This window comes from Chelonoidis abingdonii, chromosome 1 (genome assembly GCF_003597395.2).
Source record: "Chelonoidis abingdonii isolate Lonesome George chromosome 1, CheloAbing_2.0, whole genome shotgun sequence".
Lineage (NCBI taxonomy): Eukaryota > Metazoa > Chordata > Testudines > Testudinidae > Chelonoidis > Chelonoidis abingdonii.
Genome location: NC_133769.1, coordinates 328,300,130 through 328,316,387, shown reverse-complemented (window position 1 = coordinate 328,316,387; position 16,258 = coordinate 328,300,130). Strand labels below are relative to the sequence as shown.

Genomic DNA, 16,258 nt, shown 5'->3' with positions numbered 1-16,258 from the left:
GTGGATTTTTACTATCTACAGCTCAGAACATACAACATTTTAATTGCAACACTTGTTTCTGTTTTATAGCATCTAAAATTGAGTACATGCTAACAATGTAAGAATAATCTTAAACATTCAGCTATGGTTCCTCAAATCTTCTTATGTGAAAGACCTTTGTGCCCCATGGCACTGTTTACCCCATACAGCTATCCTAACTTGTGGTGGTAACTAGTGTTTGAGGCTGTTTGTATAAATAAATACCTACACACCCCTCAGGTATTGTATTTTGCACCCAAGGAAGGGAGTTTGCCCAAGGATTAGATAGCAGGTAATCAGGCCCCTTCTTGAACTAGGCATACCTTAACTTTATGAACTATTGCTCCAACTACTGTTAACATACCTTCACCCAGAAACTGTTACAAGGCGTGTTGACAGAGGGAGCCACAGCGAATTCTGTACACAGGCTGCCCATGGCCGCTTCCTACCTCCTCCGACTGCTATAGCCAGTCGGGGCACAGAGCAGCGGAGACTGGATTCGAACCCGCAGCTGCAGGCTCCCAACCCTCACTCCTAAGGCAGGTCTCCCCCGCCCTCTTTTAACCTCAACCTACCCCTCCCGCTCACACTGGAGAGCAGCATAGCACACTATAGCGCCTGCGCACACTCTGCTTTCCCAGGGAGCACCGCCTCCAGGCTGCGTCCTGACGCTCGCTCGGGAACACGTGACGCCCGCGGGCCGACGCGCCTCGTTGGCACTTGCACACAGCACAGCCGGGGCTAAACCAATAGCAGCGCACAGAGGTGAAGGGGGCGCGCGCTGGAAGATAGGAGCCGAGAGGGGACAGAAAGGCGACGCTGGGCGGGGCCAAGAATAACAGCGCATCACGTGGTGTCAGCATGGCCGGGGACGAGGAGGAGGCTGCGGCGGGAGCGGCGGCCGAGTGTGTGCAGAGCCGGCGGTTGCCTGTGCGGGGCCTCATGGGGGAGTCGAGACCCCGCGCGGACTGCGCCAAGCGCTTCATCTGCTCCTTCCCCGACTGCGAGGCCACGTTCAGCAAGGCCTGGAGGCTGAACGCGCACCTCTGCCGGCACACCGGGGAGGTGAGGGGGCGGGGCCGGGAAGTGGGCGGGGCCGGGGCTGGCACTGGAGGGGGCAGGGCGAGCTGCCCAGCTGTGGAGCCCTCCTCTCCTGGGCTGGGATCTGATCAGTGTCTCTCACCCCAAGATCTCAGGGCTGTGGGAGCCTCTGCCTGCTGGGCTGCCCTGGCAAGGTGAGGCTCTGGGCCGACCTGCCAGATGAACCAGGCCTGGTTTGCTGCCACCTGGGGCCATGCACATGAGGCCCTGGGGGCTGCCAGTGGGCAAGGAAGCTGGCAGTCTGCATGGTGCAGCTGGCATGGGGCTAGCAAACATGGGCTCTGTGCCTCATGCCTCTGTCCTCCTGAGGAACTGTCGCAAGCTGCCTGAAGTGCTTTGAAGACAAGTTGCCAGCACTGCTCACCTAGTCCCATAGAGCCCCCAGGACTAGTGTGTCCCAGGGGCCTGTGCCTCAGATGTGCAAGCTGCCCTATTGTGTGCTTTATGGGACCCTTCTCCCCCCCACTGTAACATAACCCTGGGAAGGGGCAGCAGTGACTAACTGGGCATTTTGCAGTGGCATAAGGCAGGAGTTGAGGGAGATCAAGAAACTTTAGGGCAAGGAGCAGAGCCTTCTCTTCAAGGCGGTAACTTATTTCAACAGGAAACAGTTCAGAGGAAGTGATGCACTAGACATGCAGCACTCTACTGAGCACAGCTGTGTAAATGGGCATTGGGACTCCTGGGTACCATTTACAACTTTGCTGGGCAGTATCAAGTTGGAAATCACAATTTTCATCAGAAAAATCTGGTGTCTGCTGTTGTCACAAGCAACCGCTGTGATTACTGTGAGTGAGAGAGAATAAAAAACTCCTTGTTTTTCTCATCATTTTATTTTGAAGATTTGGCAACACTGTCTAGGTGGTTTCACTTTTATTGAGGGTGCACACCCTTCCCTAAGTTCCGCAAGAGGATGTTTACCATTCGTAGTAACAGTAGAACTTAAACTGGAAGTAACCAAGTCACAGACAAGAGTGTGAATTGGGGAGGGGAAGGAGGAAGGGGAAGGAGTGACTGAGCATGTTTGGTGATGGTCTGCTCAGATTGGTTTAGAAGCCCTTTCTAAACATAACAGAAGAACACAAACACTAAATTGCCCTTTAAATTAAAAGGATTTTAAAAAAATCCTGGTATAAGAAAGGATGTTCTCTCAGAAAATTGATTTAAAAAAATTGTCACTTAAAAAAAGCCCCCACTCACATTACACTTTAACCTCTCTGTGCTTTAATCTTCTTATCTGTGAGGTGGTGGTACACTTCACTTGGACTCTGATCCTTCAATTGACTTTGAACAGATTCCCTTCCCTGTCCTTTTTCCCTAGTGAAATCATTTGGGGCTCCCTGGGATTGCATAGTCAATTGCAGGATTGGCAACATATCTCCACAGCACTTTACAAACCTCTGATAATTACTCAAGCTCCTTGGGTGAAAGAATCTATAGAAATAGAAAGCATTGTACCACGTTAATAGCCTCCAGCAATTTAAAAGGACGCTATCTATTTGAAATCTATAAAAGCAGCAAAGAATCCTGTGGCACCTTATAGACTAACAGACATTTTGGAGCATGAGCTTTTGTGGGTGAATACACACTTCATCAGGTGAAATCTATAAAAGCAGCAAAGAATCCTGTGGCACCTTATAGACTAACAGACATTTTGGAGCATGAGCTTTTGTGGGTGAATACCCACTTCATCAGGTGGATCTACTTTTACCTAAACTATTTGAAATCTAGTTAATTAAAAGTAGATCCAGGTCCTTCAGGTGTCTGCCTTCCTACCAAATTTTGTGGCTTAACCATCAAACTTCCCTATTTAATTTATTTTTAAAGTGTGTGCGCTTTCCCGTGTGGCTGTATGGAAAAACCACACACAAAGAGGAAACTAACTTTAGTAAAATTGACTATACTCAAAATGCTGTCAAATACACAATGTAAACAAAAACTGCATTAGTATTTTTCTTTCTTTCAGTTAAACTATTGTAGGATCACCCTCCTGTGCTAATTCTGAAACATTAATCATCTTGTAAGAAACTTGTCTGAACTCTAGAAATAAACTCAAAGGCTTATGGGTACAGATTTTTGGCATTTTCTTAAATTAAAAAAAATAATCCAGATTAAAGTTTGAGACTCTTCTTTTTATCTAGGAAAATATTTTAAACGGGTTCCCATAACAGTCAGTGTGTGCAACCTGAGGATATAAAAGTGCTTTAATTTTATAAAGAGAAAACTTATGCACACTAATGAATATTTTAAACATTTTCTGTCACTGTTAATGGTTTAACACCGACTAAAGCTGTGCCCTGTATGCTTTGATTTTTTTCCTCGTGGTTCTTAAATGCACTGTTTATATGGGAAAAAAAAATCACTTGGTTTCATTCATATAAGGGCAGCTTCTCCTGAAAATCAGTCTCCCAGAACAACTTACTTTTATGATTTTTAAGCAGTCTCTCTCTCTCTCTCTCTTTCTGTCAGAGACCATTTATTTGCAATTATAATGGTTGTGGTAAAGGTTTCACCAGAGACTTCCATCTTACTCGCCACTTTCTTACGCACAGTGGAGAAAAACCATTTGAGTAAGTATTGTACTTGTTTCCTTCAGGCACTGAAAAGATGATCAACTGCTGTCCTATAGAAACAAACTGAAAAAGAAAACGTACATTCAGGAAAGCCAAACAAAGTATAACACTAGTATGATTTCAGTGCCATAGAAACCAACATGAGCTGGCATGCTGCTTCAGACTAGTGAGCCATCTAGCCTGGTATCCTATATCTGGCAATGGCCCATACCAGATGCTTCAGAGGATGGTGGGGTGGGAGGAATCCATAGTAAATGTTTATGGAATACCCTGTCCTTCTAGCATCAAGCAGTTAGTAGTTGGCTTGTGCAATAATGCCTGAGGGTTCTAATTTATCTAATCTAAGGTAACTTTGCATGTTCTCAGTACAAATACCAAATCCTTTACTGGAATTCTACTAAGCTCTTGGCCTCTCCTTGCTGTCATTTAAACTTTCCTGTACTACTAAAATCTTCAGCAATCACTCCTTTATTTTTGTAATATATTAAAAATGCATATTGCTATGTACAACATTTTACATGCCTGACTAACTAGAGATGGGTGGGAAATTGTTTTCCTGTCCCAGGAGAATTTTTGAGGTTTCATAAATTTTTCCTGTGGCGTAAGCAGATGAAACAAAGATGTTTTACAGGTGTTTTCTTTTTTGTTGTCATCCTCCTCCCCCCCCAAATGAGACACCTTTGCCTGATTCAGAGCAGGGACTTGACCTTTGGTCTCCCACTTTCCAAGGAAAGTTTTTAATCAAATCTGATAAATTCACATGAAGGTTTTGGTTTAGAGAAAATGACATTTTCTGACAACAAAATCATTTTGTCAAAAAATTCCCAGCTAGTTCTATTACTAATACAAATGGGAGGATATAGCTATGTATTTTTTATGCTTAATGAGGTCACTGAAGCAACTGCGTAAATAAAGTTACCAAGTAATTCTCTTATATTTTTTGCAAATGAACCAAATTGAAAATGCAAAACCATATTAACTTGGTCAGCCAGGTATTTTGTGCTAAACAGGATTGGGCATGGCCAGAACTTGAAATACTAAGAGAAACAGGTTCTGTAGGATGTTGGTGATTCAGCCGCTAGTATTTTGTCTTTGGCTCACTTCTTAATTGAATGTCTCAACATAGCTAGGGAGCACTGCTGCTGAAGGGCCCCTCTTTCAAACGAGACATAAAACAGAGAACACTGCTGATTGTGTAAATTTGTAGTGTTACTCTTGGGTGTTTGAACTATCACATATTGCCCCATTTCAGTGTGTGAAGTGACTTCTGTGTGGGTTGAACTCTCTTGGAGCCTTCAGGATGAAATAAACTGTACAAAGACTGTTTATTAAAAGATTTCAGGAATTTTTAATACCATAATACTATAAAGTACTTCAACTTTTCTAATGCTAAGTACAAACTTCCAAGAATTGGTGTGGGTATGTGGTGGTCTTTAATTTCTGTGCTGACAGGGATTTCCACTGTAGCTTTAAATGAGTCACTTATCCTGCCATTTTATCTTTAAAATATTGGTAATACTCTGTAGGATGGTTGTGAGGTTTGATTAATGTATGTGCAATATTTTGAAGACACTGATACGTTCATTAAAAAATATTTACTTGTGTATATAAAGAATTAAACTTGTTGCTCTAGCTCTTTCCCTTCACTCTCCCGATTATCTGAATACAGTATTAAGAAAATATAATTTATTTGCAGGTGCACAGCTGATGGTTGTAATCAAAAATTTACAACAAAATCAAACTTGAAGAAGCATGTTGAACGCAAGCATGAAAATCAGCAAAAGCAGTATGTAGTAAGTAATTCTTTGCTAATACATGCTTAGCATTAAACAGCCTTCACTTAATTTAGTTAACCAAATATTTCAGACCCTGGAAACATGAGTGCATGTTCAAATGTTGTTATAAAACAGTTGCATATTTGGTACTGAATTTGTAATATTAGCAAAAACCTGTGGATCATATTGGCCTCTCTATAACCATAACCAGCTTAATTTTCCAAACAGTGTGACTTTGAAGGTTGTAGCAAGTCTTTTAGAAAACATCAACAGCTAAAAGTTCATCATTGTCAACACACCAGTGAACCTTTTTTCAAGTAAGTGAATAATTTTAATAAATTGTAAATGTTCCCATATACAATATTTAAGTGAAATAAGATACAAGATCTTCAGTGTAGGTGGATGATACAGGATACAAATAATTATTTTTAAGGGATGCTGCTAGGTTAACTTCAGGCTTAACAGCTTACTTCTGCTCTACAGACATACATACAAATGCATGTGTTGAACTATCCCTTCACTTTGCCAGTCTATTCTGAGCAGCAGTCCTGTGCTCTATAACTGGAAATATTTTGTACATTCAGTGCTTTGGATTTGTTACAGCATCATCCAATTGTATAGTTTACATTTTACATATAAAGTGTAATCCATAGGTAGAATAGCATTTTCCTTTACCAGGTTGGCTCCCCTGCCTGCTTCCTTATCAGGGAGTAGCTGCTTAATTAACACAGGTGAGTGGTGAGCAAAAGTGAGTTAGGTGTAAGGACACAATTGACTTGACTGAAAAGTACTACTTTGTGGAGTTGTACATCTCCATTAGCAAAGCAAACCCATATTAACTGAAGGAAGCAAAATTAGGTCTTTTATTTCTTATAGGTGGAATTTTCTTATGAGTTTCATTATTACTTCTAACTATATGTTGCATAACTGAAGGAGGCAGCACAGTCCAGTGGCTAGATTACAAGAACAGGAGACCCCACCACACCCCCAGCTCTGGTATTGACTTGTTGCATTGCCTTGGATGTATCATTTCACCTAGCCCCATTTTACAGAAAGAGAAACTACCTCACAGGGATGACATGAGGTTTAACTAAGCTTTTAAAGTTGTGGATGATACTTGCTATATACATAGAAAATGTTTCATAATTACAACATAAAGTTGTAGCTGTTGAGTGGATCAGGCTTATCAGAGCTGCACTGTGTAGTGTTCTATTTTATTATAAAAATATGGAGAATCCTTTTTGAAAAAATAAGTTTGATTGCACCTTTCTGATTGCTTTTGGCTCATTTGTGTCTTTGCTTTGCCTTGTTTGATTGTTTTTAATGTATTTAACACCTAGATGTAGTCATGAAGCATGTGGAAAACATTTTCTGACTCCAAGTAGACTAAAACGGCATGAGAAGATACATGAAGGTAATCTAGTTCTCCCTCTTGTTTCAGTCACCCTGAAGTAACCACAAAACTAGCTTGTTTTTCAGTGTAGCCTGAAGGCTTGGAGATCTACAACTAGATTGAGACATGGCCCTCACTTCACGAACCAAACAGTCTAAATTGACACAAAACAGCACAGACTAATTGAATAGCTGGCTGAGGTCTAATCATAGGGTGTTGCAGCATTCAGTGTGTAACCTCATTTTTAATGTGAGAACATTCACAGGCTTGGCAGAATAGCTCCAAGTGTTTTTAGTCATACTGTTCAGGTAGGTCCTTCCCAGATCATACTTTCCTTTCCTCTGAGATTATTTTGATACAATGGTCCAGTGGTTAAGGCACTAGCCTAGGACTTGGAAGACCTGGATACTGTTCCCTGTTCTGCCACATGCTTCTTGTGTAACCCTGGGCAAGTCACACAGGACTCAGAGGGGCCTAAAAATGCAGATGTGGGATTTTTGAAAAATGCCCAGGTGCTAACTCCCAACTTCTGAAAATTGCACTAGGCACCTGAATACCTCTAGAATTCTGCTCTGCTCAGCATTGCAAGGCATAAGTGACACAGCAGTTTACCTCATTTTCAAAAGTGATTTATGTATATACTCTGAGTTCCATTAATTTTCAGTAAGATTTAATCTCGTGCAAATTTAGGAATTTTAAATTCATGCCCACATCATCCATACAGGGGAGTTACAGCACATTGGTGCACACAGCTAATCACACCACCTTAGCCCAAATTGGAGGGCAGTGCAGATATGCCTTCTCTTTTGAAAATGAGACTTAGTTGGCTGTCATTTGTACCTTGCAATGCTGAGCAGAGAAGTGCCTAAATACCTTTAAAAATCTGGGCCTAGCCTCTGACTCCATTCCTCATCTGTAATATGGTGATAATAGTACCTGCTTACCTCACAGAGAGGCTGAGAACGAATACATTATTAGGTCCTGAGGCACTCAGATATTAATGGGGGCCATATAAGTACCTATTATAAGATAGAATTATGCTCAGTTTTAACTCCAAGTCAAATGACTTAAGACGAATTTAATCATACCTAATGCAGACTTGCATCTTGGCAAATCAAAGATTGGTATGTGGCTTACACTGGTAGAATGTAAGAGGACAATTATTATCACAAAATCTAGGTACAATTCCAATAGCTTAAGTATTGTAGGTCCAATATTTGGTTCCCGTCAGCTTTACAGTGTGCTTAAGTATGCTGTTTTGCCCCATCTCAGTTCTTAGTGGGAAGCCATCTAAGAACTGATGATAATCTGTGGGCCTTGCACTCTCTGCTGAGTGCCAACAAAGGAGCTAATTGCAATGCCACTTCATAATGAGGTATCTTAATTCAGAACTGGACTGAACTACTCATTTCACATAGGACAAATAGCCAGTGGCTTTTGGCTGCTATGAACTTGAAGTATGATATATAGGTAATTGATGCCATATCTGTGTATCCTAGCTAATTTTCTGAACCCTTGCAGCCCTCAAATTAAAACGAACATGTTCTAGCAGCCTTACACACTGAGGCATGCTGTGGATTTTAGGTATACATTAACAAAACAGATCTCTTTCTATAGCTTGTGCACTTAGCATGAAAACAGTGTGGCTGTATTAGCATTATTTTAGAAACTTTAATTTTACATCTTCTGGTAAGTGTACAACTCCTGTGTTGCACTCAATTTTCCTCCCTTGAAAACTGAATTGAGGAAAGGAGGGGCAACTTCAGAGTCTTGCCGCTAACTGTATATTGGTAGCAAATTTCATTTTTCTAAATGAAAGAATTTGCAGACCTTGGCAAGTTAGGGGAAAATTTGCAAAATCATGACTTGCATTGTGTCCAACTCTCTTCCTGCTCTCAGATGATAGCTTTTTTTTTTTTATTTTGGAGGTGGGGTGGGGCAATGTTAATCTCCTGGTACATTATCTCAGCAGCTGCCTTTGCCTGTTAGGCTGTTTGAGTGCATAGTGATGTCCAAATGGAAAAGGGATTCATTATCTTTAGCTAAAAACCATTTCATCCACTTAGTGACACTTCTCAATCATAAAACTTAATCAAATTGTTCAAGATTCAGAAATATCACTATGCCAAGTTTCAAAATTCTTCCTCTCTGAAAAAGTTAAGTTCTATTATAAGATAGAATTGTGCTCAGTTTTAACTCCAAATCAAGTGACTTAAGACTAATTTAATCATACCTAATGCAGACTTGCATCTTGGCAAATCAAAGATTGGTATGTGGCTTACACTGGTAGAATTTTTTTCCTTTTTGTGGGAGGGAGAGGTAAGAGGAGGTCAGGAAGAAGATCGGAGTGCTCAAAAAACCCCTCACACTCAGATGACGAGTTTCCTTAACCATTCAAGCATTGGAAGTTAAGAATGACTTAGTTTCACTTATCTTAGACCTCTGTTGAGCAGGTGTATATGTGTATCTAACATTTAGTTGACTGATCTCTGGCAAATTCACACGTTTTAGTGTATTTTCTAAACCTAAACAATGTGTTTAATAGGATATGCATGCAAAAAAGACAACTGTTCATTTGTTGGGAAAACATGGACAGAGCATCTAAAACACCTGAAGGACTGTCATGCAGGTAAGTTCAGTAAAACTTGCTTTTACAGTTCTATACAGTGGCTTAAGTTCAGTGCCCTAGTGTATTGGATAAGAACCCAAATACTAACTTAAAGGGAAATCTCACTAAACGTTTTGCCAACCTGTTCTTTATTATTTTTATAAATTCCTTCTTTAATGATTCTCTCTACATAATTTATTACAAATTAATACAGCTTAATATGAGATACTTCTATACTAAGGGTTGGCAGCCTTTCAGAAGTGATGTGCCGAATCTTCATTTATTCACTCTAATTTAAGGTTTCACGTGCCAGTAATACATTTTAACGTTTTTAGAAGGTCTTTCTGTAAGTCTAAAATATATAACTAAACTTTTGTTGTATGCAAAGTAAATAAGGTTTTTAAAATGTTTAAGAAGCTTCATTTAAAATTAAATTAAAATGCAGAGCCCCCCAGACCGGTGGCCAGGACCCGGGCAGTGAGTGCGCCCCTGAAAATCAGCTTGTGTGCCGCCTTCGGCACGCATGCCATAGGTTGCCTACCCCTGTTCTACACCATTCTGGCTAATCTGTAATTGAAAAATACTACTCAAGTCTGTCCCATTTGCCCACTGATCTGATCATGTGTAACAGGATATAGTTCCTTAGCACAAGATATGAATACTCTAGGATGGCAACAACATGAAACAGCCCCTGAATTTCCTTCAATTAGTGAATATGAATTGCAGACTCTCATTCTAAAGGACTGACTTGAGTTATTTAAGTCAGAACCTTCATTTGGATTTTTTTTTTAGTAAGTTGCTCTCTTCTTGTTTTTCACCTAGAGCCAGTAATCTGTGGTGTATGTTCCAAAACATTCAAACGCAAAGATTACCTTAGACAACATCAGAAAACACATGCTGAAGAAAGAGAAGTATGTCGATGCCCAAGAGAAGGCTGTGGGAGAACTTACACAACTGTGTTCAATCTTCAGAGTCATATTCTTTCATTTCATGAGGAGAAAAAACCATTTTTTTGTGATTATGCTGGCTGTGGAAAAGTGTTTGCAATGAAAGTAGGTATTGTAGACTGCCTTAAAATCCAGAGTATCTTCTCTTGGGTCATGTCAACATAACTTTCTTCTCAATTGCAGCAAAGTCTTGCAAGGCATGCTGTTGTACATGATCCTGACAAGGGAAAGCTGAACTTAAAAGTAAGTCAAGTACTTCTACAAACACCTCTGAGCCATTTCCTCTCTCTTCCAGGAGCAAAGAGTAAATTAATTTAACACATACAATAATGTAAAGATGTCTTTAAAACTAGTATTAAAATTGGAAGCTAGTCTAGCTACTACTTTATTTTATGTAGGCACGCTGCAGACTTCTGAATTTAAATACTGTAAAGGAGGCCAAAGAAAAACTTTGAGTGTTCAGATCAGGATTTTTTTTAATCTGTAAAGGCTGCTAATACTGTACTGTGAATCTTTTCTAAGGCAAAACAAACTCGTCCTAAACGAAGTCTGGCCTCTCGTCTGAGTGGATATATTCCTCCTAAAGCACAGCGACGAAAGGTTGAAGTGGCAACAGAAAATAAGGCTCTGAATAAACCTGCAGAAAATGAGTTACCAGCTGTTGAAACATTGACTCTGCACTAGAGACTTCTGGAGACAACTTCAGCCAGAATTGACAATTGCTTTATTATCACATGGGTCAGTTTATAATGGTTTATGTAGAAAACTGAATATTTTGTTTTATAGTCACTTCAAGTATTTGATTAAAATCATTGCAGTTCACTTGGTTCAGTAGTTTCATTTCCACTCTCCTTTTTCAGAATGTCTGTCTGTTTTTCTTTTTCCATTTTCCTGTACGCACTAGCTTCTTTGTCTGACATGTGTCTCAAAACACATGTGCTCTTTCCTCCTTTAATGACTCTTGGCTGGGATAAGTAAGTAGCTTTCTCAGGCATAGTCTCGACAATCTGATCAAAGAGCGCCAGCTGAAAGTAAGAAAAATAAAAATTTGGTTATATTAACAATGAGATTTAAGCAGGCCACTCACTGCTAGTAATTCATCAGAGTAAGTGAAGAGCGATTAAAATGTTAAGTAAGTCTGGTCTATATCTATGGCAGTTTTACAGTTAATCTGATACACCATTATCTCTGTGCTGCACTCATAGTCCAAATCAGAGCTAATAATTTATGTCTTGTCCTAGTTCTCTTACTCTATTCATCACCACAGTACATGAGGCTTTTAAAGTGCTACAGCGACTACCGAATCCCTCCACTTTAGAAGGCTGTTTCAGTGAAGTTCCAGTAAGCACATTCTCCTTTACAGCTATATTCTTTCCACTTGATTTTACAGTGAAATTATAAGCATAATGTGACCAGGAAATCTTTTAATAGAAAAAGTTAGCCTAAGTTTAGCAATGCAGTTGCAGTGGTAGGCCCAACTAGTGACTGAGTGAAGGAAACACTTCTAAAATAAGTTACAAAATGTCAGAAGTAGAGAACCTGCCAGGTGGGGACAGTGAATTTCTCTACTCAAAGTCCGCCTTAAACTAATTCATAATGACTGAATGGTGTCATAGAAGATTCTGTTTTGTACCTGCACAAAACAGAATCTTCTATGACACCATTCAGTCATTATGAATGGTGTCATAGAAGATTCTGTTTTGTACCTGCACAAGTAGGGGGAGCGCCATTCTCAATCTTTCTTGAAAAAAGCATTTAATTAAATCTGTATCAATAAAATTTTGTTCTGCTCTTTAAAGTAAATCATTAACATTTACACACACAAAGAATTGCATCACAGTGAGACACTAAATCCTGTTCTCCTAAATTAACAAATATACCCACCATGATCAGATGTGAGTTACTGCAAAGTAATGTGTACTGAAACAAGGAAGCATGCCCCAGAAGCCACCCATTGACCCTCCAGTAAATGGAAGTGCTACAGAAAGTACTCCAGTAGAAGTGGGGAGGCAGAAGCTGGATGTTTTGCATTTGTCAGCAAGGTGGCCAAGTACAATAAGCTAGATTTCATGCATATTTGTGGAAGAGAGTCATAGATTCCAAGGCCAGAAGGGATCATTGTGATCATCTAGTCACACCTTCTGTAGAACGAAGGACATAAAACTTCCACAGAGTAATTCCTTTTGAACTATACCATCTCTTTAAAAAAAATCCTCTTACATTAACAAAGTGCCAGTGAGGAAGAATCCACCATAGTCCTTGTTAAATTATTCCCATGGTTAACTACTCTCACTGTTAAACAGCTAAACCTAATTTTCAGTCTGAATTTGTTTAGTTTCAACATCCAGATTGTCTTACTCTAGACCAGAGGTCAGCAACCTTTCAGAAGTGCTGTACCCAGTCTTCATTTATTCACTCTAATTTAAGGTTTTGCGTGCCAGTAATACATTTAACAGTTTTTAGAAGGTCTCTTTCTATAAGTCTATAATATATAACTAAACTATTATTGTATGTAAAGTAAATAAGGTTTTTAAAATGTTTAAGAAGCTCCATTTAAAATTAAATTAAAATGCGGAGTCCCCCGGACCAGTGGCCAGGACCTGGGCAGTGTAAGTGCCACTGAAAATCAGTTCGTGCCCCGCCTTTGGCACATTCAGTAGAATAATGCAGTGTTAAAAAATTTCTAGGCAATGTATGAGATTTACTTGTGTAAATGCATTGTTCAGATTATCTCTGTGAAGAGACAATTAGTCCTGAAGGGTGGTGTCTGATAAATAGAAATAACTTCACTTAAAAGGAAGCAGGTTTTTGCCCTTTGTACTAATGTCACAACCATCACATACTGGTAAGAGTATACTGTCAAAGGAAGAAAGCAGTATTATACTTGGAAACACTTGACACTGGTAGCCATAGTTAATACATCTGGCTGTTCAACACTTTAAAAAACCTTAATAAGGCTTACCATCTTTTCTGGTCCATCTGCAACATCTCTTTGCTGTACAGAAATCCGGACATGATGCTTCTTATCAATCCACTGCTGAATCTGTCTAATTTTGGTCTCTAAGTCATGTTTTGCAATAGTTGCAGAAAAAGTTAACTCCTTCAGCTGAACAGGCCCTGTTAAAATATAACCAATAATATATAGGCTTCAAACTAAGTTTAGTAGCGTTGTGTAGACCCCTATTCTGTGTTCTAATGCACTGAGGCTACTGGAGGGGTAAGGGGGATTACAGGTCAGACAAGTGTCTTTACTCTAAAGAACCCATCTTGCCTACTCCATTAAGAGTTCCCTGTCTTACCTGTTTATCATTCTTTTTGCCCACTCACAATACCTTATGTCCTCTATCTTGCTCATTACCAGGCCACCGCCTCCTATACTGTTCCTTATGCTTGGAACATGTTCCCTCTACCATTATGACAGGCCTTTCCTCCTTCAACATCCCTCTTAAAGAGCTCTCTCTTCCATAAGGCTCATAACCATTAAACAATATTACACTAGACATGTAGGGTGGTGGTGGTGGAAAGGATAACAATCTTACCGTTACCATTTCTAGTCACCCAATCCCTGTTCTTCAGACTAACCAGGTTTGGTCAAGGTCTGTCTCAGATGAGGCTGAGTACAACTCAGGTTCTTAACAAATAAGGCTGCTCCAAGGTGTACCTGGCCATGAAATGTATGAATTCCTAATTATGCTTTTTTAAATATAAGGCTAAGTGTTTTCCCACTGTATAGTTAAGTGGAAAAACTTTTAAAAATTAGTCATCCCCCTCCACTCCATTCTGTTTCAAAAGATCAAACACCCTTGAATTCTGTTAGAAATAAGTCCCTGTAATAGCATAAACACAACTCATTCTCCTCCCACCCTCTGCATATGCTCTTAAATATCCATTAGTACAAACTTCTTTTTGTAGGCGTTTTAACAAGAGCTAACCAAAACTGTTACAGTGGTGCTACTGTGGTAGCTCACCTGTCTCAAATCAGTAGTAAACAGCAGAAAACATAAAAAAGTGTGAACAATTTCTTAGTTTGCATGAGGACAACCCAAGACAGTCAGATATCACTACATACAAACACATCCTCAAAGTGCTCCATCTTGCCAAGTTATCAACCCAAAAATTTAAACTATGGGTACAGAATGATTTATGAGGAAAAAGTGAGTAATTTTGGTTATTTTACATAAGAAAAGTGGAAGGGTCCATGTGGAACACTGTAAATACACTGCTGTCAAGGCTTCCAGATTTTCTCTCTTTTATGTTGAGCAATGTTTTGCGACTGTCAGTGACAAAAGTATGCTGCTTATAGATATGGCATATTCAGTTGTGAAAACTGTGTGTCATTTATAAAGAAGTTTGCATTCATAAAAATTAATGATCATTTAAAAGAACAAAAATTCAATATGAATGCCATGGTACCAGAATCTAGGTCATTCATTTATATAAGTACTTAAACACGCCAAAATATTAATTATGAGAGCATAACAGAGTGGTTTTCTACATTAACTCGACTAAACTGATTTTTGCTTTTTCAGCATGCAAATCCAAAATAACATTGACTGTGATGACAGTACTCTGGATTTCACTGATGTAACAAACAGGATTTGATCTACTGCCACTACTTCTAATACAGCAATTTTTGAAGTGTTTAATATTATATTAGCAAGGCACCTACCAGCTTTTGAACTTGCTTTTTGCTTCTCTCTACGTTTGAGCTGCTCTTCATGAATCTGCTTCCCAGTCATTAGTCTGTACACTGGAGGCTCTTCATTTTCACGCAGTGGAACAAGCTTCAGATCACGCTCATTCATGAGTCGAATCACATCTCCTCTGTGCATATTTCCTAAGCTGCCCCCATTTTCACTAATTACATGAAGGATCCGCTGAGGAATTTTCCTCCCAATGCTTCCAAATGTTTTTTGGCCATTTGGTTTTTTTTTCTTTCCTTCTGGTTTCTTTTCAGCTTCTTCAGTTGTACAAAATGATTTTGTAGGTACAAACATAAGTCTCCTTTTAGCACCAGCCATCACCATCAGTGCTTGAGAGAATGTTGTCTTTTGCATGGTTCGCACCAAAAGAACGTCCAAGTATTTACTTAGGCAACCAGTTTCATTCCTTGTGGCTTGATGTATTAATTTCCGTAGGCAAAGGGCAGCCATTCTGAGAAAATGGGGAAAAAAAGAAAAAAAACAAACCTCTAGTCATTAGTTAAAAGACCTAAGTCAAGGTTGGCAGCCCTAATTTTTAAACTATCCTTTCATTTGTTTGCAAAGTCACGTATTTTTTGATTTAATAAGACTCAAGGTGCACAGTCATCAGCGATCTTACAATAATAAAGTGTTCATACAACAGAGAAAGAAGGTTTGGCAGGGAAACTATTTCAGGCTTCTGAAGGGTCATTATAAATGGAGTTTTCTTCCCAATATTTTAAAATGTAGGGTCTAAACTTACTTTGAAGAACCCCAAAGAGTTATGTGAGCTAGCTGATTTACTACTGTAACAACAGATAGTTTGTCACAGTCTGGAGGGGTGGGTTTTACTTTCAGATAAAGTCTCAGCATTTGAAGTTACATGCACAAATGAACGAAGTTTGATGGAAAATCTGACAGTGGACCCTCTCTCCTGGTGCTGCTGGCACCCTCCTTGATTAGAATATTTTCTTTCACTTATACTACACTGACTCAGGTCCACCAAGACACTCAAGTGTAGTTGAAGACTGTGCATCAGATCTCTGCAAAGTCCTTAGAAGTTCATGTCCCTGAGGTTTATAAGAGGCTTGGAACTTAAAAGAATGAGACTTCCATGCATAATCTTTGCACGTGTGGTTAAAACCTGACCATTAACGTATC

At 39.6% G+C, this 16,258-nt stretch overlaps 2 protein-coding genes across 3 annotated transcripts; one reads left to right on the top strand and one right to left on the bottom strand.

Annotated features, from left to right (window-relative positions):
* Window positions 1-744: 744 nt before the first annotated feature.
* GTF3A (general transcription factor IIIA) lies at window positions 745-11,237 on the top strand. Of its 2 annotated transcripts, none has more exons than XM_032765321.2 (9): window positions 745-1,083; window positions 3,589-3,689; window positions 5,389-5,485; window positions 5,696-5,784; window positions 6,808-6,881; window positions 9,406-9,489; window positions 10,291-10,520; window positions 10,599-10,658; window positions 10,938-11,237. In XM_032765321.2, the coding sequence occupies exons 1-9, from the start codon at window positions 880-882 to the stop codon at window positions 11,097-11,099; spliced, it is 1,101 nt and encodes a 366-aa protein (XP_032621212.1). In that variant the 5' UTR covers window positions 745-879; the 3' UTR covers window positions 11,100-11,237. The 2 variants fall into 2 exon arrangements, with proteins under 2 accessions (XP_032621212.1, XP_074917755.1); XM_075061654.1 differs by lacking the exon at window positions 745-1,083 and adding an exon at window positions 1,709-1,907.
* MTIF3 (mitochondrial translational initiation factor 3) lies at window positions 11,123-15,659 on the bottom strand. The gene is made up of 3 exons (XM_032765322.2): window positions 15,085-15,659; window positions 13,378-13,532; window positions 11,123-11,440 (listed from the first exon to the last, which is right to left on the bottom strand). The coding sequence occupies exons 1-3, from the start codon at window positions 15,566-15,568 to the stop codon at window positions 11,225-11,227; spliced, it is 855 nt and encodes a 284-aa protein (XP_032621213.1). The 5' UTR covers window positions 15,569-15,659; the 3' UTR covers window positions 11,123-11,224.
* Between the last annotated feature and the right edge of the window lie 599 nt (window positions 15,660-16,258).

Excerpts from the sequence above, each read along its gene's own strand:
- GTF3A (XM_032765321.2), top strand. The coding sequence starts at position 880 with ATGGCCGGGGACGAGGAGGAGGCTGCGGCGGGAGCGGCGGCCGAGTGT. Across the intron at positions 3,690-5,388 it reads AGTGGAGAAAAACCATTTGA|GTGCACAGCTGATGGTTGTA; the intron begins GTAAGTATTGTA and ends ATTTATTTGCAG. Across the intron at positions 6,882-9,405 it reads GCATGAGAAGATACATGAAG|GATATGCATGCAAAAAAGAC; the intron begins GTAATCTAGTTC and ends TGTGTTTAATAG.
- MTIF3 (XM_032765322.2), bottom strand. The coding sequence starts at position 15,568 with ATGGCTGCCCTTTGCCTACGGAAATTAATACATCAAGCCACAAGGAAT. Across the intron at positions 13,533-15,084 it reads AAAAGCAAGTTCAAAAGCTG|GGCCTGTTCAGCTGAAGGAG; the intron begins GTAGGTGCCTTG and ends ATATTTTAACAG. Across the intron at positions 11,441-13,377 it reads CAGATGGACCAGAAAAGATG|CTGGCGCTCTTTGATCAGAT; the intron begins GTAAGCCTTATT and ends TCTTACTTTCAG.